The sequence below is a fragment of the Caloenas nicobarica genome, chromosome 1 (assembly GCF_036013445.1).
Source record: "Caloenas nicobarica isolate bCalNic1 chromosome 1, bCalNic1.hap1, whole genome shotgun sequence".
Lineage (NCBI taxonomy): Eukaryota > Metazoa > Chordata > Aves > Columbiformes > Columbidae > Caloenas > Caloenas nicobarica.
This window is the reverse complement of record NC_088245.1, coordinates 958,514-980,309: the sequence shown is the minus strand read 5'-3', so window position 1 is coordinate 980,309 and position 21,796 is coordinate 958,514. Positions and strand designations below refer to the sequence as shown.

At 49.2% G+C, this 21,796-nt stretch overlaps 1 protein-coding gene across 3 annotated transcripts in view; it reads left to right on the top strand.

The window, feature by feature from the left end:
* The window catches only part of PPP6R2 (protein phosphatase 6 regulatory subunit 2), a 99,189-nt gene that overhangs the window by 55,065 nt on the left and 22,328 nt on the right, over positions 1–21,796 (top strand). For all 3 annotated transcript variants that reach the window (XM_065626788.1, XM_065626789.1, XM_065626790.1), the window contains exons 6-12: positions 8,252–8,317; positions 9,635–9,747; positions 14,408–14,521; positions 15,714–15,840; positions 16,330–16,482; positions 17,188–17,391; positions 18,032–18,096. In XM_065626788.1, coding sequence (XP_065482860.1) covers positions 8,252–8,317; positions 9,635–9,747; positions 14,408–14,521; positions 15,714–15,840; positions 16,330–16,482; positions 17,188–17,391; positions 18,032–18,096 — 842 coding nt within the window. The remainder of the gene's footprint in view (positions 1–8,251; positions 8,318–9,634; positions 9,748–14,407; positions 14,522–15,713; positions 15,841–16,329; positions 16,483–17,187; positions 17,392–18,031; positions 18,097–21,796) is intronic.

Genomic DNA, 21,796 nt, shown 5'->3' with positions numbered 1-21,796 from the left:
CAGCCGGGCTGAGGGAGGGATCGCTGCCCCTGCAACACACTGGGGAGCCCAGTGACACACTGGGGAGCCCAGCGACATACTGGGGCCGAGCCGGGGCTCCCCCGTGCGGGATGGACATTGCAGTAGTGCGGCATCATCTCATTACCAACAGCAATGCAATTATTGTTTTCTTCTGATGTTAAAATGGCATTTTAACTGGGTAGCGTTTCTCCTGGATGGGATGGATGGATGGGATGGATGGATGGGACGGATGGATGGATGGCTTCCATCCAGGAAACTTCAAATATTAACCACATAGGACAGGCAAATCTGGATGGGATATATTTTAATCCCATCCTATCAGGTTAATTCTACCTGTTAAAGATGTCACACAGTCAAAAAAATGAAAACAAAGGAAAGTTACCAACTGGCACTGGAGGGGCTCCTGAGGTGGTGGTGTCTTTGTGGGGGGTTTTTTGGTGTTATGGGTTTTTTGTGTGTGATTTTTGTTTGTTTGTTTTCCCCCAGATAGGCTGGATATAAGTATTATCCCCAAGCATTTACAGATTTGAAGGCTTAAGCCAAGGGTGCCGAACTCATTTTCACCAGGAGTTGCATCAGCCTCGTGGTTGCCTTCTAAGGGCCGAATGTAATTTTTGGTCTGTATAACTGTAACTACTCCCACATTTATACAGTGGCCCCCGGTGAAAATGAGTTTGACACCCCTGGCTTAAGGACTTCTCAGAAAACCAGAACAGGACTGCATGTCTGGGGAAGCCATCGATAGGTGGTTTTGACGATATATTCAGAAACTTAAGTCTCCAGAAAAGTTAATTTGCAATCTTGATTTTGGTAACTATTAGAAATGAAAGTTATACTTCATGGATCGTTTTAGCTTTTCATGACTTGAGGAAAATGCTGCTGTTTGCCATGCGGTGGGTAGAGTGGCTGGGGATGCTTTGCTGTCCCAACGGGGCTGCGCGTTCCCTGGGGTGCTGGACGCCCCGGAGAGGTGTAGCCAGAGGAAAAGTGGTGTTAGCAATTTTTCAGGAACTCGTACAGCTGCAGTTGGCCCATCTCCCCAGGTTCTCCTCCCCCTCCTCGCTGCTCGAACTGCGGAGCGCTATTTACAGCATGTCTTTAGATACCGTGTTCGGGGTTTTTTCCCTAGTCACACATCTTCCTCCGCACAGTGTTTTAGGTAGACATCCTGTGCCACATCTATCTGTTCATTAATGACTTCTGTAGCACAGCGGCAGCAATTTAACTCTGTATTCGAGGTTTCCGTGGTATCGCTGTACCTTCTGCTGGGGGTGCCTGGGCTGGTCTAACGGCAGCTCCAGGTCTCCAGGTTACACTCCAGCTTCTTCCCAAGTACAACACGAACATCATCTCAGCAACAAAATGCCTTTGACGTTGTGTTTGTGTGACTTAGTGAAAGCTGAAAGCTTTGCTGTCTAGGTGGAGCTGGAGAAGCACTGTTTTTCACGAGAAAGTGCCGCTGTTGGGGTTGGTCACTCGGGGCTGTGAAGAGGCCATGTTTCCACTTGACGTTGCTACGCTGGAAAAATCCTTCTGTGAACTTCCCTTGGTTGTGCTGTCTGGAAAGGACGTGTTGTGGAGCATCAGATTTATGGATTTATGAAGATGGTATCTTAAGTTTTACGTTAAACACAATTACATTCAGCGTAACAAGTCCTGCAGCACCTCTCCTTAGAGATTTGATGTCCACATTGTCGCTTTGACTCAATAAGTCAGAGACTCCCGAATAAGTGCACAAGAGTCTTAATTCTCTGGCCTTCCAGTATGGAGATCCTTAGGCTGTGGCAGCGGGGCAGTGCTGGTGGCTCCGTTCTCTGCTTTCTGCTGAATGGACCTGCTGAAGCCTGTGCTGGAAGTCGCCGTGTCTTGCTCAGATGGCGTTAACCGGGGAGGTTCTCGGTGTCCTGGTCACGGGTTTGACGGCAGCGCCGAGTGGAGCCGCGGCAGCGGTTCCCGAGCACTGGCAGTTGCCATCGCCACCGAAAGAGTCGGTCCTGCCTTCCCGGCGTCCTGCTGGCTCTGCCGGCATGGCTGCTTCAATCCTTGCCGTCCAAGTGTTCATCTGGCCATAAAGTGACGTGGACAAGGGAACTGATCCAACTGAAAACACTTTTATCTGTATTTTTTTGCCAGGATTGTTTTCAGCCAGCTCAGTTCCTCAGGTTGGGTTGGGTTTGGGGTTTTTATGACGTGGACTTGTGCAATGATGTTGGTTCGCCCGGGGTGTCCTGAGCTGGAAGGACCCACAAGGCTCATGGAGTCCAGCTCCTGTCCCTGCACAGGACACCCCACAGGTCACACCGTGTGTCTGAGGACGGTGTCCAGTCTCTTCTTGAACACTGTCAGGTTGGGGCCGGGACACCTCCCTGGGGAGCCTGTTCCAGTGTCCAGCACCTCTGGGTGAAGAACCTTTTCCTCATGTCCAACTGACCCTACCCAGCACATCTTCCTGCCATGATAAGGGAGGAGAAAGAAGCAGAAGATAAACGGATGAGTACAACAGAGAGAAGGTGGCAGTGCCATTCTGTACATCTTAAACTGTGTGCAGAACTACAGGTTGTGGTGTTTTCTCCCTTTGTCTTCCTTGATCTGTAATCGAGGGCCTGCAGTAAACGTGAGCATATGATCATTCTTTACCCATTTCCTTCTGCTCATGCTTGACAGAGGAATGCTTTGCTCGTGTAGCTCAGATTTTGTTGTTTTGGAGAACACACGTCAGGAGAAACCCTTGCAGACAGGCTGGGCCTCCCCAGTTCTCTCCCGAGCTGGATGGAAGCGCCACCAGACAAGGAAACCTCGGGGTTCAGCAGCCCAGGAGTAAAAGATGTAAGTGAAACGATCCATTGCCTGTGTTGCCTCTTTGCAGCCGTGTCTCGTCCTCTCTCTGGACTCTCACAATCGGAAATACTACAAGAATCTTGCTCGGGAGCCTCAGAGCCTCCAGCAGCCTTGTCCTTCAGGCACTTATGTCGTGATATCCTTGCACAAATCCGACGTCGTGTAGATGGATGATAGCATGTTATCTTTGATGGTTGTCATTGGATCTGCAATGTCTCTGTGGACTTGTGAAAGAGATAATATTGACTCTAAATCATTTACTGCTCAGGTATGGGTTGCTGCTTGAAACATTTTTAACATCAGGACAGATAAGTGGCATCGAAGAAGTCTGTCCTTTACCTGTGGGTTATTAGTGTAAAATCCTACCTGGAAGAATGCAAAGAGGCACGAGTGCTGTGAGAAGACTCCACATCTGGTTTTGCTGGCGTGCGCTGGGGTCTGTGGGGCAGACGCGGTCATTGTGGAACCTCCCTCCGCAGGAACCCCCGCAGCTCAGCACTCGGGCTGGTGCTCCAGTGTCACCTCTGGTAGCCGGGATATCGTGTCAGCTTTTTGTCAGTCTAGCGTGAATAGTGATCAGAGCCCATAAAAAAATCCCTCCAGCATGTTCTGCTTTTTTTTCCTGTTGCTTTCACGGGTAACGAACAACAAGAATAAGAAGGGCTTGTTCCTCACGCTGGCTTTACCCTAAAGGAATGGTTGCTCCCAGGGGTAGATTAGCCTAACGCAGGTATCTTTGTCTTGTAACAAAAATTGTCCTACTGCATGATCAGTCCTCAGCCGAGGAAAGTTTAATGTCAGTACTTCAGTGCAGTGACTATTGGTGGTGTGATCTGTGGAAGATCAGACAACTCAGTCTGTTGATTGTTGCAGAGTCTCTTGTTCAACTACCGTCTTAAATAGTAAGGCGTGAACTTTTTTTTTCCGTGGCTGATTAGGAACAACCAAGCTAAAGTTACACTGTTAATAGGTGTATTTTCAGCAGGTTTTAGAAGACTCAGTTTTGTTAAAGTCTTAATAGAACAGACTTTCTTAAGCATTGACTGTGCAAGACCTCAAGGATTCGTTCATTGGAAGGCCCCGAGAAGGTCTGGTTGCCCCTGTAGAGTAGGTCCCATTGGAGCAGATTGCTCAAGGCCTTATCTGGTGAGTTTTCCGTATCTCCAGGAGCAGAGACCTGTCTGGGTCCTCTGCCAGTGTGAGATCCCTCTCAAGTGGATGGGATTTTTTTTCCTAATATCCAGCTGGAATTTCCCTCACTGCATCTTATGTCTCTTGACCCATCATGGCACTTGCAAGGAGAGCCTGGCTCCATCATCGCTGCCCACCCCACTGAGCAGACTGCAATAGTGTCACCTTCTCCTCTCGGGCTGCACAAACCCACGCTCAGCATCTCCTCTGACCTCGTGTGCTCCAGCCCCGACCATCTGAGGGGTCTCCACGGGACCTGCTGCCGTGTCCGTCCTGCACTGGTGAGCCCAGCCTGGCCCCAGCGTCTTGCTGGATGTCACTGGCGCGGAATGGGATCCCTGCTCTCACACTGGTTGCCCTCAGGCCCTGGGGGCCCGGGATGTGGTGGGACCTTTGCTGCAGGGTCCAACGCTGACTCCTGGTGTGGCAGCTCCACCAAGGGCCCTCTCGGCCGGTTGACTCCTGCCCTGTCCCACTGCCTGGTGCTATTCCGGCCCCCAGGCAGGACTTCGCATTTTGCCTTTCTTGAACTTGTGAGGCTCCTCCCAGGCCGTTGCTCCAGCTTGTGGAGGTTCCTCTCCTCCTGTGTATCAGCCGCTGCCCCTCAATGTGGTCACTCGTGACACAGCTGAGATGTCCCTTGGCAGTGGGGTGGCTGCCAGGAGGAAGCCGTGGTTGCCCAAGGGCTGGCGAGCCCTGGCAGTTCCCCCATACGCCGGGGACTCTGAGCTGCTGGCGAGCGGCATCCTCAGCCAAATCCCAGCACCCCAGGCTGGTTGGGTTGCAGGTCCCTCCGGAGATCCCCCAGCACAACCCTGGTAGCGCAGGGTCAGCAGAGCAGATCGCACAGAATGGTTGGGGTTGAAGGGCCTGCTGGAGATCCCCCAGCACAACCCTGCCAACGCAGGGTCAGCAGAGCGGATCGCACAGAATGGTTGGGGTTGAAGGGTCCTCCGGAGATCCCCCAGCACAACCCTGGTAGTGCAGGGTCAGCAGAGCGGATCGCACAGAATGGTTGGGGTTGAAGGGCCTGCTGGAGATCCCCCAGCCCAGCCCTGCCAACGCAGGGTCAGCAGAGCGGATCGCACAGAATGGTTGGGGTTGAAGGGCCCTCCAGAGATCAGCTGTCTCCAGCGGGGAGAGGCAGCGGGAGGCCCTGCAGCCTGGGCCTGGTGACCGTGCCCCGCAGGGCCCCACGTGGGCTGAGCTCTCCCGTGTGGCCCGTGTCCCAGCCGGCGGTGGGGACCGTGCCCTCCTGCACGTCACCGCTGTGGTTGCCCCAGCTCGCGGTGCCGTGCAGGCCCCGGCAGTGCCTCCACCCCCTCCCGTGCCCGCTGGCTGCCGGTACCCGTGTGCCTGGACCAGTTCGCTGTGTCCCGTGTGTCCCAGCGTACGTGACACAGGTGCTGCCCAGCAGCACTTGGGCAGGAGCCCAATGCTCTGCACCAAACCTCAGCCTGGTTTGTTTGTGGACAACAACCGCGCCATCAGCCACCTCCTGCTCACCAGCCCCGCGTCCTGTGATCTTCCTTCTCCTGCAGAATCATCCAAATTGCCCATTTGTGCGCGGTTTCTGTCTGTGAATTCCTTAGGAGTGTGTCAGTTGTCAGAGCAAACACGCTGCTGAGTTGCGTGTGGTCTGAAGGGTTTGTGTTTCGGGTGTGAATCTTTTCAGGGAGATGCTGAGGGGGGCACTTGTACTTCAGTCCTGCAAGTGTCACAGCTTTTGTCCGAGGAGTCATTTGGAATATTCCTTTTCTTGGGACTCCCAAAGTCCATCTCTTTGCCAGCAGATGGCAAAGAGACAGATGAACTGATGACAGATGAACTGATCTCTTCCAGGTTTACTGGGTGCTTCTTAATTTGCGAAATTTTGGTATTGCTCTTCTCATCTCGACAGATTATTTCGGTTGGGTGTTTTGCTTTGGAATTTCCTTTCCTGTGTCCCTCAGTTCCCAGGAACAGTAATTCCTTTGCTCAGATGGCTGCTCATGCTTCCCTGCCCTCGGTCCCTCTCTCTGGCCACCCAGCTCCCCCCAGAGCCCATTATTTTGGCAATCCAGACAAAAAGAACGGATCTTATCCTTGCTTACTGCCTGTCTCCCCATTCTAATTAATAACGCCCACAGACTCAACGGTGTGGGGCTTGAGGGAGGCTGTCGATACAGAATAAAGGTGAAACTACAATGGAGGGCTGGGGTTTAACTTGCTGTGCTCTGCAAGGGAAAGAAAAGACATTTAATGCAGGAGTGTTAATAAGTAAAGTAGTTTTGTTCTGGGCTATGGAAATGGTGAGGGGAGCTGGAACTTGGACAGGTCAAAGTTGCGCTGCCTCAGCAAACGGGCCGGAGCACCCACCGTGCCGCACTGGGGGAGCTGCTTATTTCAAGAGTGGAAACTTGCAGGTAAAAATGGATGTGAGCGTGAGGGGTTTGTTAATTGAAGTTGCACAATGTGTCGGTGCTGAAAACCTCGCTCGTCATCGCGGCGCAAACACGGGGCATGGAACTGGGGATGGAAACCGAACCGTGCCGATGTGGCACGGAGACCAGGAGAGGTGGGGAATTCCATTGTTACAGGCACTGCCGGGGGCATGATTGATACATGGGAGCAGCTGGTTTAGAAGGTGCAGATGCAGAGAATGTCATTAATTTTGATGGAGTCGTTTTGGTAAATTGCCAGTCGACAGCTACCTGAGCTGTCATCGGAAGACCAAGTCTTAGGGTTTGAAAGCAGGGGTTTAGTAGTTGTATCTGAGCACAGGGGGTGAGAAAAGGTGCTCGTGGACTAAAGGAGCCGGGAGGGGCCGGGCAGGTGCTGCGCTGGCGGAACGGAGATGGCAAGAGCACAGCAAGGACCAGCGCTGCTGCGGTGGGCTCGAAGTTTGATTTTGATGCTGAAAATCTAGAAACCAATGGAAGAATCTGAAGAGAGAGGTTGGTAGGGAGACTGGTGAGGAAAAATGTCTTAGGAACCAGGTTTTTGAACTTTTGGGTAAGCTGGGTGTCGAGAAGAACAAATTATAGAAACCAGATCTGAAAATATGGACTTGGGTGAAATACTTGGTTTCCCAGCTGCATGCTGGGAAGATTTTTGGACGGCATTAGTATTTCTGCAATAACAAGGGACACCAAAAAGAGACAAAGTTGGACATTTCAGACTTAGCAGGAAACCAGCGGTGCTGTTCATGCAAAAAGTCACTAAAAATGGTGATCTGGAATTTTTGTTTTAAGTCAGACATCCGTCATACTCAACATGGAATTGTAGAGGAAAGGATGAGACCTGTCGGAAGGTTGTTAGAGCAAAGCTGGTAAAGAATCAACGTAAGGCTTTTGTAATTGAAGTTGTGTGAATAGGTAACTTGTAGAAATGAGCGTTCGAGGGGAGCAGATCTGCATGGAGCCTTCTGAGAAGGAAGGGGAAGGCAGGAGACGGTTCATTCTCTCCATGACTCATCTGAAGAGCTGATGGAAGATTAGATCATTGCGGAAACCTCCAAAGCCGTTTTCCTTTTAATTAACGTCTGGTCCATCATTTCAAAAGCAACCGAGAGTGCATTAGTTTGATTTGACTGTTTCGTTTGGTTGATGTTGGACATCCAGCCTTTTGCCTGGGATGAAGACGGTAGAAATTCGAGTGAAAAGGGATGGGGGGAAATGAGATGCTGAGATTGCAGAAGGAGCCGGGGAGGCAGAAACTGGAAGGGATCCTTTGCCAGTGACGTGTTTGGTTTGCATGTGGTCACAAAGGGAGATAAAGCGATGGATTGCCCTGAGAAATGGAAGGAGTTGGCACAGAGCGAGGAGCCGAGCTCTAATAACAGCCTGGTTAGGTCGTCCCCAAGTCTGAGGAGCTGTTTAGTGTAAACAGTGGTAAGACACTAAGAATAGGAAATGGGAGGAGACAAACATGCCGACAATGATGCTAACGCTGCTTCAGAGGAGCTGGTGTTTGTGACTGATCTGTTCCATGTTTTCCACAGGTATTTGGGTGTTTAGGTCCATGGGCAGGGTGCACATCCTGATGCAAATCTCTCCATGCCCAGGGGTTTGTGTAGCGCCTGCAGCTTCGATTGTGCCATAAAAAGAAAAGACTTTCCCTTCTTGACGAGCCCACGTTATGCAAAGCTGCTTAAAGATCCTCTGGGTTTGAATTCTGGGATAACAAACAAGGGTTTTCTTTTCCCCTTTTTTCCCTGCAGTGGCTTAACGAAGCAAAGATTATCCAGCGCCTGGTGGAACTGATCCATTCCAGCCAGGACGAGGACGTGAGTATGACGAGAGTGGTTTTGTCTTGGTGGGTGGCGGGTCCTGGAAAGGTCCAGAAGAACCTCTGGCTCTTCACTGATGCCCGGGTGACATACGGAAGGAGATGATCCGTGTGGATGGGCCTCCTGTCCTCGGATTGTCTAGCTCAATACCAACATGTTTTGTTGGATTTTTGGTCTGGTTTTGGCTTTCCTACCCATTTCTTTGTTCATTCTGCTGCCACATCAGCTTGTCTCAGTGTCAACGGTCGGTGGGACCTTACTTGGTTTTAAGTAGGAGCCTGCTATTTGACACAAGCTATTGAAAAACTTTTAAAATTAACCAGTTCACTCTAAATTTCTATTCTTTTTAGACCAGGAGTAAGCAGGTATTCAGTTATAAAATCCACAAGCTGTAATCCTCTAAGCCCGTGAAAAAGATGTGCTGAGTACCACATTTTATCAGTGCTCTCTCTTTTCTTTTCTTTTTTTTTCTTTTAATATTTTTCACAAAACATCCGAGCCAGGAGCTCTCGCTCTCAGTTTTGGTTTCCTACACCGTCGTGTCACGTTGGGTGCTGCTGCTGAGCAGGACGAAGCCGCAGAACCGCTCTGGTCTGTGCCCACCCTGCTTGGGGTGGGGACGGGGACACCGGGACCCCTCCTGAGCTCCAGCAGCAAGTGAATGGGGGGCGCAGGATTCTTTTGGGGAGGTGTTAATGCCGACAACGTGATCCCCTCATCACAGCAAAGCTGCCTCTTTGAGCAAAAAAAACGGGAGGCAACGTGCTGATCTGTGCGCGGGCAGCAGCGCTGTCTGAATGCTGGAGTGCGGCGTGAGATCTTATACGTACAGTAGGTACAGAGAGGCTGTGATTGCCAGAATGAGACGATTAGTTTATCAAAATACTACTTTAAAGCCTTTTAATACATAGTCACGAAGTTGTAAAGGGTTTTATCAAGCCATTGATTTTTCTTTGTGCAGAAAACCTCCTGAGCAGTGAGAAGAATGAAATACTTGGATTTGAAATTTGCAAGTTAACGCAGTTGGTCGGGAAGAATAAAAAAAGAATCCTCGCTTTCTGAAATCTTTAACTGCATTTAATTGTTAAGTTTGGGAAGACCTCCTCTTTGATTTTAAAATCTGTTAATGCTTCTAATAATTGGCATCAGCGTTGTGTTTAATAGATGAATAATCTAGAGCCTGGTAACACTTGTTGTGACCAATTCTGATTTATTCAGTTTCTTGTGTTCCCAGCTGTGTTAAATTTTCTCTGACAGCAAGAACGAGCCTTGTTGAGCCCTTAGCACTGAAATGTGCCGTGTCCTTGTTTGCAGAGGCAATCAAACGCTTCCCAGACCCTGTGCGATATCATCAGACTGAGCAGAGACCAGAGCAATCAGCTCCAGGACATACCTGAGCCCGACCCACTTCTCACAGCACTGGAATCGTAAGTACTTGGCGCAGGACTGTCGCCGATCTAATTGCTGCTAATATTGTCACTTACCGACGGCTCCCAGAGACACCGGCTCTGCGTGTCAGGCCTTTGTGCCAACCGTGTCATCCTGCTGTGAACTGGAGCATCGCTGAGCGGCCTCTGCTGAAATTCCGGGTTTGTGGCTGTGTCTGAAGGCCGGAGATTCGGGGCCAGGCGACACTCGTGTGTTAAAGCGCTCGCAGTGAATTCGGAGGAAGGTGAACTGCGATCGTAATAGTTGAGGGAAATCCCACGAGGATAAACCTTAAAATTCCCGCGTTGGAAGTGTTCCTTGGTGCCAAGCGCGAGGGGTCAGTCACGCTTGGCCAAACCGGCTGTCGTTCCACGCTGGTGAACGTTTGCACCCTGTAGACGGATTTCAGATCCTGAAGTTGCTGTTTATCAAAATGGGGAAGAAAATGTCGTGACAGCAGAGGTTTTCTTCTCGTAGTAGCTCGTGTGTCACCGTGCACCTTGTTTTGTGGAGGGCACCACCAGCCTCCCTTCCAGCCTCTGCTGGGGTCTCCTTGTTCCAAGTGGCCTCTGCCGTGCTGGTGTTGGCTCCTGGCTCAATGGCAGTTGAGGATTTCCTACCGTAGGTGTTGCGCACACTTCAGAGAGCTGGGCGGTGCTGAGGTGCAGCCCGGTACTGCTCACCAGACCCCCCTGCCTGTGACCTGGGCTGGATCATTCATCTCCCTCGTTTTACTCTCCAAATGTGGTTGAACCCTGTGAGCCCATGCACTTTAAATGCCTCCCTAGCCCACCCTCATCATTCAAAAATTATTGCATTTATTTGTGACTAGAGGATGAAAATTCAAATCTGTGTCTTTATGCCACCCCCGATGCATTCGTACGCTGGAGTTGGTGTCTGTCACTTCTCTGTCCTCAAAACCTGTCACCTGCCACCGTCAGGAGCTCTCGTCGTGTCTCAGAAACAGCGTGCAGTGCTTTAATCAAAGATGACATGTCGCAACACAGACGCATGATTGCTTTGATAGTTTTCTACCTTCTGGTTGATAAACTTTGCAGACAAGATTTGTAAATAGAGATATATTGTCTTTTACTAGGCCTGGGAGTTTGGCTGGAAAAAGCAGAAAAGCTGTTTTGGTTTGTATTTTGTTGTGTTTTTACATGATCTTGTGGAACTTATTTAGAGGTCCCTCACTAAGTAGTTGTGGGGAGAGGAGTCAAGGGAATTCCATCGTTCGGAAACAGTTGGGTTGTTCCACAGATGCAGTCTGGTAATAAAAGGTACTCGTGTACAGTCGGCAAAAGGAGCATTTGTAGCTTCTGGGGTTTTTAAGTTGCATTTGATAGAAGGTTGTTCTCTTGAATAAAGGGCGATGGGCTGCGCGTGGTCCCCCAGCGCTGCTCAGCTGCTGTGCGGAACCCGCCGTCCCGTGGCCAGACGGCTGGGCTGGCGCTGGCGGGACTTGTTTTATTATTGGAGGTTGTGGTGGGGTTTTGTGTGGTTTGGTCTGTTGCTGGTGGTTTTTTTAAATCCAGAGCTGACTTCTCTGTTATTACTGAGGGGATATATTGATGAGGAACTTGCACTTTCAAAGCATGCTTTTATTGGGAATTATTTCTCAAATAATGTTAAGTGTGAGTTGTGTACCAGAAAATGTTATTTTTCAAGTTTAGTCTATTCCTTTGATGTTCTTTCTTTACTCTTTATAATGTAGTTTTAAATTACTCGTGTTCGCGTGTTTACTGCTTCCTATATTTGCTTCAAACCTAAAAACATTTACTGGAGATTCAAGATGAGATTAAAAGCAAAAAGTCTGTTGCAGGCCTAAAGGCACCATTTTAACAGAAGAGGGATGAAACAAGAGGCTTACAGTGAATAACATAGCGTCTGGGACTGGGGCTTAACATTCCTCATTGACGTGTTTCTGTTGACCCGGAGCTTTCTTCCTTCCCGTGCCGTTGCTGCTCGGTTCTCCTGGTTCTGAGCCGTGTGTTCACACACGGGTGCCGGGGCAGGAGCCGCGGCTGCAGGTGACCGTGGGACGTGAATCCTGCACCCAGGACCCCGGTCCCTGCAGAACGGGCTCAGCGTCTGCCACAGCTCCACACGTCCGCCCCGTGAGGAGCTGCTCTTGCTTGAATGTGACATTTCCTTTGGTGTCCCTGCAGATCTGGGCTTTTGTCCCGTGCCTCACCGTAGTGTTTTATTATCGAATGGCACAATGTTCAGAGACGGGAACGGAGCTGGGGAAGGGGCTGAGGGAGCTGGGGGTTCAGCTGGAGAACAGGAGCTGAGTGGAGACCTTCTGATCTCTGACCTGCCTGAAAGGAGCTTGGAGCCAGGGGGGTCGGGCTCTGCTCCCCAGGAACAAGCGCCAGGAGCAGAGGAAATGGCCTCAAGTTGCGCCAGGGGAGGTTGAGGTTGGATGTGAGGAACAATTTCTTCCCCCAAGGGCTGTGGGGCATTGGAACAGGCTGCCCAGGGCAGTGCTGGAGTCACCATCCCTGGAGGGGTTGGACAGGCGGACATGAGGTTCTCAGGACATGGGGCAGTGCCAGGGCTGGGGAACGGTTGGACTCGGTGATCTGGAGGGGCTTTTCCAACCAACATGATTCTGTGATTCTCTGTTGGATTATCAGTGTGAGTTCCTCCCTGATTGTGGAGCCTTCAGCATCTCATCAGAAAGGCTGAGAGAGCTGGGGCTGCTGAGCTGGAGAAGAGAAGCTGAGAGGGATCTGATCAATGGGCTCAATATCTCCGGGTGGGTGTCAGAGGATGGAGCAGACTCTGTTCAGTGGGGCCCAACGCCAGGGTGAGGGGCAACGGGCACAGACTGAAACACAGGAGGGTCCGTGTGAACAGGAGAAGAAACTTGTTTGCTGGGAGGTGCCAGAGCCTGGAGCAGGCTGCCCAGAGCGGGTGTGGAGTCTCCTTCTCTGAGACATTCAAACCCCCTGGGATCCTGTGCGATCTGCTCTGTGACCCTGCGTGAGCAGGTGGGTTGGGGATCCACAGAGCTCCTGCAGCCCCCCAGCCCGGGGTGCCGGGATCTCCCCGGCTCTGTGCCGGTTTTGAGCCCCGTCCAGTCTGGCGATGGGCCCCAGCTCGGTCATTTCCCCTGGCAAGTCCAGGACCTTTGAGGAGCTCCGTGGTTCGCCGGCGGGAGGTCTCCTGGGCCCTGCAGAACCTGGGCCTTTCAGACTTTCTCTGTAGTTTTCGTCTTTCTCAGTAGTTCTGGAGCGGGATGTGGAACTATTTGTAACTTCCATGAGATAAATAAAAATATTTTACAGTTTCGGAACAGCGTTTCTAAAAGTCATTGTACCACTTTCCTGTTTAGAAGACAAATTACTTTGAACAAATTGGTTTTTTTGCACGGCTTACCTTTCTGCTGAAGGTCACATCTCCTTACTTTCCTGGGTCAGTTTTTCCAAGTGTTTCTGGTAACCTTATTTGATCTTTGGGTAACTTTTAAAAAAACTCCTGAGTCATGAAGGAATGATCAGCTAGCGCAGCAAGAAGGAGCCACGCTCAGGATTACAAATAAATATCAAATCTCGATTTTTTTCAGTAACTGTTGGCTGTATGCAATGAAAGTGACTTCAGTTCGTCGTGGTGAACTGTTGCTTTTTTCTGCCTCTCGTGCTGGTGGAGTGTACTTGAATGATACTTATTAAAATAACTCTATCTTATGCATTATTCATGTATTTTTACATTTTTATCTCGTGGGTTTTTTTAAACAAATGTAAATGAGATTTTTTTCAATGTTAGAAAACGGTAAAAATTGGAGTGTGAACTCGATTAATACTGTTTTTAGCTGGACGTGTGGCTTGGCAAGCGCCTTTCTGGCCTTGCTGAGTGCTGGATTTTGGAGAACTGTCACTAACACCCGCGGAAGGAGCGGGGACGGTCTGGATGTGAACGAGTGTCCTCACACCTGCTGCTCGCTTAGCGTGGCAAACACCCGAGTTGCCTTTGTGCGAGTTGTTCTTCAGTTCTGAGGCCGTGCGTGAGCGTCAGGGTCATTTTTGGTGCTCGAAAGGACCGATGTCGCTGTTTGTTCTGATCCCTCCACCTGGCCACAAACGCAGCAGCATTTGGAAGGAATCTTGTCTTGGTTTAAGGGCTCAAAGAAATGGGGAATTGATTAAAATATTTCAAGGAGGTGATAGCTAAGACTACTAAAAATGCGCATGTTATATACAGTTTGCAGGTCCTGGATCTCATTATACCCCTGACGAGTGATAAGGGTCAGCATCCCTGCTTGTTGTCCATCTGCTGCAATCCTGATGGAGCATCTTAGACTATCAGCTAATGGCTTCATCTTGTCTTTAGGCAATTGAAGTGACTGAGTTAGCACTTGGCTTGGCTTGCAGTTGGTAACTAAGAGGTGGATGCTGTTGATAGAGGAGAACGACATGTGGGGTGGGAGTCTGGGTGTTTATAACCAGGTTTTGCCTTGGTGGTGAGGAAGCAAGTTCGGAAACCTGGTGTAGAACCATGAGACTTGGGAGAGGATTGTCTTTATTCTTTCTCAAAAAAAGAACAACTGCAGCCTTTTTTTCCCAAAAAAAGCCCAGAAATGCGTATTTTGTGACGAAAGCAACCACGAAATCCTCGTAGTTGTTACAGTGCTGGTGTGTGTGTGTTGATCCACAGGCAGGAATGTGTGGAGCAGCTCCTGAAGAACATGTTTGACGGAGAACAGACTGAAAACTGCATAGTGAACGGAACGCAGGTTCTTCTGACCTTGCTGGAGACGCGGCGCTCTGGGTAAGTCACCGCGCGCCTCTGGCACGGGCAGCGTGGGAACTTCAGCCTGGTTTTACTTAGGAAAAAATGGACATTTATGGGGCTAGCGCGAAGTGCTCTCTAGAAATGGGTACAAAAAAGGGTGTTTGTGTATTTTTTGGAGGCAGTGGCTGTCCAAGGCAGTTGGACCAGCTGGCAGCTGGTTCTCCTGCACGCGTACGGCAAAGCCTTGGCCGTAAAATCCGAGATCTGACAGCAGAGCGTGTGGAGTGGGCGAGGAAGTGGGATGTCATGTCATCTGCGGCATGATGTCTGCAGATATATATGGCTACATAGCTTTAATTTTTATTTTTAATTATATCGCCCTTTCATTTCTTTCTGTGGAGCTAGAGGAGAAAAAAGGCAAAAGAGAGTTCTGGGGAGGAAGGGAGACATTGTAAATGTGGATTTCTCAAAAAGGAGGAGCTGAGGAAGGGCGGGGGAGGCGACGGGAGCTGCCGGAGGGAAGGACAGAAGGCGGCATTGGGTGAACAAGTTGCTCATCAGAAAGTCGCGTGCAGAGATAGAACTGAGAAGTTGAGGTTTTGTTAATAGCTCAGTGCCCAGGATCTCTGGAGATCTATGAGTTGGAGGCTCAGCGGTTCCTGTCAAGCCCATTCCTGCCTTCCTAGAATTACATTTCGTTACCAAAACGAAAGTGTTTCTTTGATCGCGATGCGAGACTTTGCTGCTGGAAGGGGCCAGTGGTTGTTGTATTGATAGTTTACTGCCTGCCAATGAAGAGGGATGACTGAGCACAGCTGCCTGCCTGCGCAGGGTCTTCATCGCTTCGCGTGTTCCTGTGCAGCTTTTGGGACACCTCTGGAAGGTTCACAGTTTGTAACAAATGCTCGCAGTGCACTCGTGCTGATGTAATTCACTTTTCTGACGCCTGGGAAGCTCGAAGAACCAGGGAGCACTTCAGTGGTTTGTCAGCTCTGCAGACAGCTCATTGTCAGTCTTCCCACTCACCTCATTCACAGCTTTGATTATGTGAATGTCATCTGGTAAATGATATATTAATGTAGTTATATAAATATATTCAGTAGTTGGAAATTTTTCGTTTTTCATATTCACAGTTATTTTTTCGAGATAAAATGGCCAACATGGGCAGCGCGACTGGAGACCATTTTAAGATTTTGTCAAATCTCAACTGTTGTGTTTTCCTTGGCAGAGTGGAAGGACTGATGGACTCGTACACTCAGGGATTCGAAAGGTCTTACACTGTCAATAGCAGCATCTTACAGGGGATCGAGCCCCGGCTGAAGGATTTCCACCAGCTGCTGCTCAACCCTCCCAAGGTAAAGCCCCCCAGCCTTTCTCAGCAGCTCCTGACCTGCATTTCGGGTTTCCCTTTCCTTACACACAGGTTTCTGGGTATTTTCCAGAGGCACAATATGCTGGAACAGGCAAACATCTTTTGAAGACAAGTTCACGCTTAAGGTCTAGAACTCAGGTGCTTGGGGACGAGGCAGTAGGAATTTTGAAAGCAGCTGTATTTGAGGAAAACCAAGGAGTAGAACTGGGACGGGTGGCTTGTGTAAAGATGGTGAGGGAGCGAAGAGAAAGGAATCCAGAGTTAGTGGATATTTTGATTTGAATCTTCAGGTTTGGAAGGACAAGTCTCCCAGAGGTCACAGGACACTGTCCTCTGTGTGGGAGGATGGTTTGGGTTTACCTGCGGAGAATATTGATGAAATGAGCTCACTATATCTAATCAAGTCGTTGTGCATAGACTCTTGAGGAAGTTTGGTGTTCACTGAGGTGCTCATGATGTGTTTTTCTGGTAGAAAACAGCAATCCTAACCACAATCGGGGTCTTGGAGGAGCCTCTGGGGAACGCTCGTCTTCACGGCTCTCGGCTCATCGCTGCTCTGCTCCACACAAACACTCCCAGTATTAATCAGGAACTATGCAGACTCAGTACCATGGATTTATTACTTGTGAGTGACCCGGGGGGACGCGGAACGGGAGAGGGGAGCAGCTCGAACAGGAACGTCTCTGCTTTCCCTCCCATCTGCTCGGGGCAAGGCGTTTGCTCCGTGTGTGCCAGGATCTAATTATTTTTCTAATTTGCTGAAGGCAGGAACATCCATCTTCAGAACAGCTTTTGCGATACAAGTGCAGGTGTTTAGTATTTGGAGCTGAACCTTGTGCTTCAGATTTATTGTTACAGTAGTTCAGAGGTGTGTAAGCAAACCAGTCTGGTTATCGGGTATTTTTTTGATACTGAGAGCTGATCTTTTGGTCCAGCTGTGAGCAGGGGCGTGTTTTGAGAACTGCCAATGCAGCCTGGGCAGTCTTTCAGACAATTATTGTTATACTTTAAAATTACTTAGTTAATATTTTTCTTATTATTAATTCAGCCACAGAGCAGATAACCTTTGTATTTTTGGTGTGGCTGTGCTGTGAGCCCGGGCTGCGCACCAAAGTGTTTCCAGTGTGCTGGGATTAGCAGAACGTGCACGTTACAGCACAGCAACCAGCGCACGTTCAGCTAGAAGTGAATACTGCGGCGTATGCAGCACGTTTGTTTCCGTGGAATTGCTGATTGAACAGCTAGCGGGGCACTGCTCCGATATCGTTCGGTTGTTAAGGATGGCGAGATGTATCTAGAGTGAATTTTTGTGGTTTTCGTTTTGTTCCAGGACTTATTTTTTAAATACACATGGAATAACTTTTTGCATTTCCAAGTGGAATTGTCCATAGCAGCTATTCTCTCGCACTCGGTGCAAGAGGGAAAACCGACTACTGCCGACCCAGAGAGCAAAGACGAGGTGCTGAATGGGAACGTGGCCGCGGAGAACTCGCAGCCCCCAGAAAACACCACCGAGAACATCATGGTGACTCACGTAAGTCTGGCCGTGTCACCTGAGAATTTTAGACCGATTGGTTCAGCCCGAATGTGCGTTAACAAGAAAATGGTAAAACGAACTGTTGGAGAGCCCGGAGTTTATTGTAAAGTGTCTCCGTGTAACTTGGTACTGTTGGTTCTGGATGGAAGTGCTTTTATACATTTGTTTTTAGCATCCCATTACAAAATAAATTTACCACCCATCTTATTTAACGGGCTTGTGAATCCGTTTTTCTTTAACTTTTTAGTAAAGATGTATATGAACTTTGGACCAAAAAAAAAATAATAACCACAACTAGCTAACTACATTTTAGCTCCTGCACTGAGGCCCTAATAAGACAGTTTTCTGTTGTGTTTGTAAAACAACAACTGTGCTCCTCACCGCTGCTCATGCGGAGCCCAGAGCAGGCTGGGGCTGTTGGGCTGGTCGGGGGTGTCGCTGTTTTCCCGGGATCCTCTCAGAAAAAAAATCGAGAAAGAAGAAACTTGAGCTCCTGGGAAAAATAACTGCTGAACTTTAAGTTCTCGCTCAGCAGGAGCGAAGGAACGAACAAAAGTAACTGGAGGTCAGGACAGGGTTCCTGAGGCCTGAGTCTCCTCTGGCAAACTCCTCACGTGTCCTCTCTGTTTTCCTGCAGCTGTTCCAGAAGTGCTGCCTCGTGCAGAGGATACTGGACGCCTGGGAAGCCAACGACAAAATCCAGTAAGGAGCGCGGTGCAGAATGCCCTTGGCTGAAATTGCTTTGAAATATTCCCTCAGTTAGCTGGATAATTTACAATTGTGTCTAAAATCATTTGGATTTGAGTGGTGTTTCGGAATTAAGATTATTTGCATGCTGAAAAGCAAATTCACCAAATAGGCATGTAATTTGAAAGTATCATTTATTTTTTTTAACGTTATAACATCTCAACCCAAATACACAATATGGTTCTTTCTTGCTTTCTCAGGAAATTACATGGCATATTAATTACATAGAACATTGGCTCTTTTCTTTTTTTTTTTTCTTTTTTCTTTTTTCCTTTTTTGAAAATGCACAGTCATATTCCCTCCAGAGTTAGCAACAGTGTGGAACCTGAGGCAGGCAAGCAATTTTGCCCCAAATTTGCCCCACATTTAATATTCTAACTTTACAAAACACTTGGATTTCATGTTGATTGCAACGATTATAAGAACTAAATAATTTTTTAAAACCCCAAAACATATTAAAGTGAAGAGATTATTTGGGTTTCTCTTTCTTTGTCCATCTGTATGTTTTGGTCCTCCCTCGCTATTTTGAGTTCTTTATGGCCCCTTAGTACTTTGTAGTTTCACTGGAACTATTTTAGTCTTATTGTCAGGCCACAGTTGCTGGGTTGGGTTTTGGGTTGATTTTTTTTTTTTTGGTTTGGGTTCATTTGTTTTTTCCCCACTTGCAACCCCTTGGGCTGTCGATAACCAATTTTCCTGATAGTTTCGTTGCACAACTATCATAGTGCAAAGTTTTATAGGTCACAGAAATATCTGTGGTTGCTGCTTAAGAGTTTTCCTAATTAAATTAGATCGGAACTAGAGCTCATCCATATTTCATGCCAAACGGTTCCAGTCACCACATTGGAAAGAATTTTAATGGCAAGAAATAAATACCGAATTAACGAGAGGTATCTCGATGGTGTGATTTAAGGAGTCGGAGTTTTTAGGAAGAATATTGTGTGTACTCAGTGAGGAGATGGAGCCCCAGAGTCAGAGATTCCAAATGGAGAGCCTGGGAATTATTGGTTAAAAATCATCATTGAGAATGGTGGTAACAAATTTTCCTGTTGGAACGTGGAATTTCTCCTTGGATTCTTTTAGTTTTACTTATTCCATATGTTCTCGATGGAGGACTAGAATTTAACTCGTAGGTGACCCAGCTAATTCTTTGCCTGCAGTCCCTTTGATCTGCCTAGGGAACTGGAGTTTGAAATACAGAATCTGGTTGTCAGTGGGAGTTTACAGGAAACCGCATTTTACTGCAGCACATCTTTTTTTGACACCTTCTTCATGTAAATGTAATAACAACCAGTTGTGGCATGGTTGATGAAAAGCATTGGAAAGTGCAGAAATGCAGGTGAATTCTGCAGGTTTGCTGCGTTCCGGCGATACGATGGGCTGTGCAGCTCAGAAAAAACGGTATGTTGGTCCTCCCAGAGCACCCCTACAGCGTTGCTGTGTGCTGCTTGTGTCATCCTACAGTTTAAAGTCTTGAGAAGGCTGAGCTTTGCAAGTTCGCTGGCAAACATCTGTTTTTATAGGGAGCCACAGGGCAGCGCTGCAGGTGGTGCTGGGACCGTGTCCCCGTCCCTGTGTCCCCGCGTTTGTCCCCAGCGCAGCCCCTGGCAGGGCCCTGGGGCCGTGCGGCTGTGACCGAACCCAGGGTGCCTGTGTCATGGAACCGTGGAGTCGTTGTGGTTGGAAAAGACCTTGAACATCATCGAGTCCAACCGCTAAATACTGGACCAGGCTGCCCAGGGCAGAGGTGAAGTCACCATCCCTGGAGGGGTTTAAAAGGCATTTAGACAAGGTTCTCAGGGATATGGGTTAGTGCCAGAGTTGGGTTATGGTTGGACTCAATGGTCGTGAGGGTCTCTTCCAAACAAAATGATTCTATGATATTTCAAATTTGGGGTAATCAGCTATTCTTTCACTATAGCTTATTACAAATTATTACGTAGTTTACTTCTTTCAGTTTCACAAAATTATGATAACACAGCCCACATTACCCAAGCTCCTGTCCCCAGTGCCCTGGTGTGGACGGGCTCTGGGCCCAGTACGGCGGGGCTGGGGGGGCTGGGGGGGCTGCTCAGCCTCTGGTGGTTTGGAGTGCGGGAGAAATTGCCACGAGCTGAAGAACCACAGAGTGGTTGTAGGTTGGAAGGGACCTTAAAGATAGAATCACAGAATCATGTTGGTTGGGAAAGCCCCTCCAGATCACAGAGTCCAGCCATAACCCACCCTGGCACTGCCCCATGTCCTGAGAACCTCATGTCCGTCTGTCCAACCCCTCCAGGGATGGTGACTCCAGCACTGCCCTGGGCAGCCTGTTCCAATGCCTCACAGCCCTTTGGGGAAGAAATTGGTCCCCAGATCCAACCTCAACCTCCCCTGGCGCAACCTGAGGCCGTTTCCTCTGCTCCTGGCGCTTGTTCCTGGGGAGCAGAGCCCGACCCCCCTGGCTCCAAGCTCCTTTCAGGCAGGTCAGAGATCAGAAGGTCTCCCCTCAGCTCCTGTTCTCCAGCTGAACCCCCAGCTCCCTCAGCCGCTCCCATCACACTTGTGCTCCAGCCCCTTCCCCAGCTCCGTTCCCTTCTCTCAACTCGCTCCAGCACCTCAAGGCGTTTCTTGGCGTGAGGGGCCCCAAACTGCCCCCAGGATTGGAGGTTTGGCCTCCCCAGTGCCCAGCACAGGCCGGTCACTGCCCTGGGCCTGCTGGCCACACTATTCTTCATGCGCGCCAGGATGCTGGTGGCCGTTGGTCAATCTCGTTCCCTCTGTGCCATGAGCAGGGACATCTGCACCAGCTCAGGTTGCTCAGAGCCCCGTCCAGCCTGGCCTGGGATGTCTCCAGGGATGCTTCAGCCACCACCTCTCTGGCCAACCTGGGCCATGCTCTCACCACCCTCATGAGGAAGAATTTCTTCCTTAGATGTGATCTAAATCTCCCCTCTTTCAGTTTAAAGCCATCACCCCATGTCCTGTCACTCCCTGCCCTTGTAAAAGTCCCTCTCCAGCTTTCTTGTAGGTCCCTTTAGGTGCTGGAGGCTGCTCCAAGGTCTCCCCGCAGCTTCTCTCCTCCAGCTGAACAGCCCAGCTCTCCCAGCCTGTCCTCCCAGGAAGGGCCGGAGCTTTGCTCTGGGAACTCACTCCAGGGTTTCCTTTTCTTAGAATAGCTGTGAACCCTGAATTTGGGCTCAAAGCGCAGCTCTTGCCACAGGACCCATGCACAGATGCAGTTTGCGTTGGCTCTGTGCGCTGGTTTTTGGAACGGGAACGTGCGGAGGGGTCAGGTGGGTTTTTACCCAAACCAGCTGCTCCTCACCTGCACGTGTTTGGCTCCAACGTGAGGGGAAAGCCAGAGATAATTTCCCGATGAACTTATCCTTTTTAGAGATTCAGGAGGTGAGGATTACACTTTTCAAGGGGCGTGGGGTCATTAAAAAAAAGCTTAAAAATGTAGCTGTAAATGCACCTCAAAATTAGCTCTGATGTATTTAGTGTCTTCCTTTCTCCCAAGGAAAACCAAAATTCTTTATTATGCTTTGGCTCCGTTAGCATCTTGGAAAGAAAACTTTGTTGTACAGCTGGAGACTTAGTGACAGGAGGTAGAAACTTCTTGTCATCCTGTTTGTAAGGGGTTTGGTTTTGTTTAGTTCGATTCTGACCCACT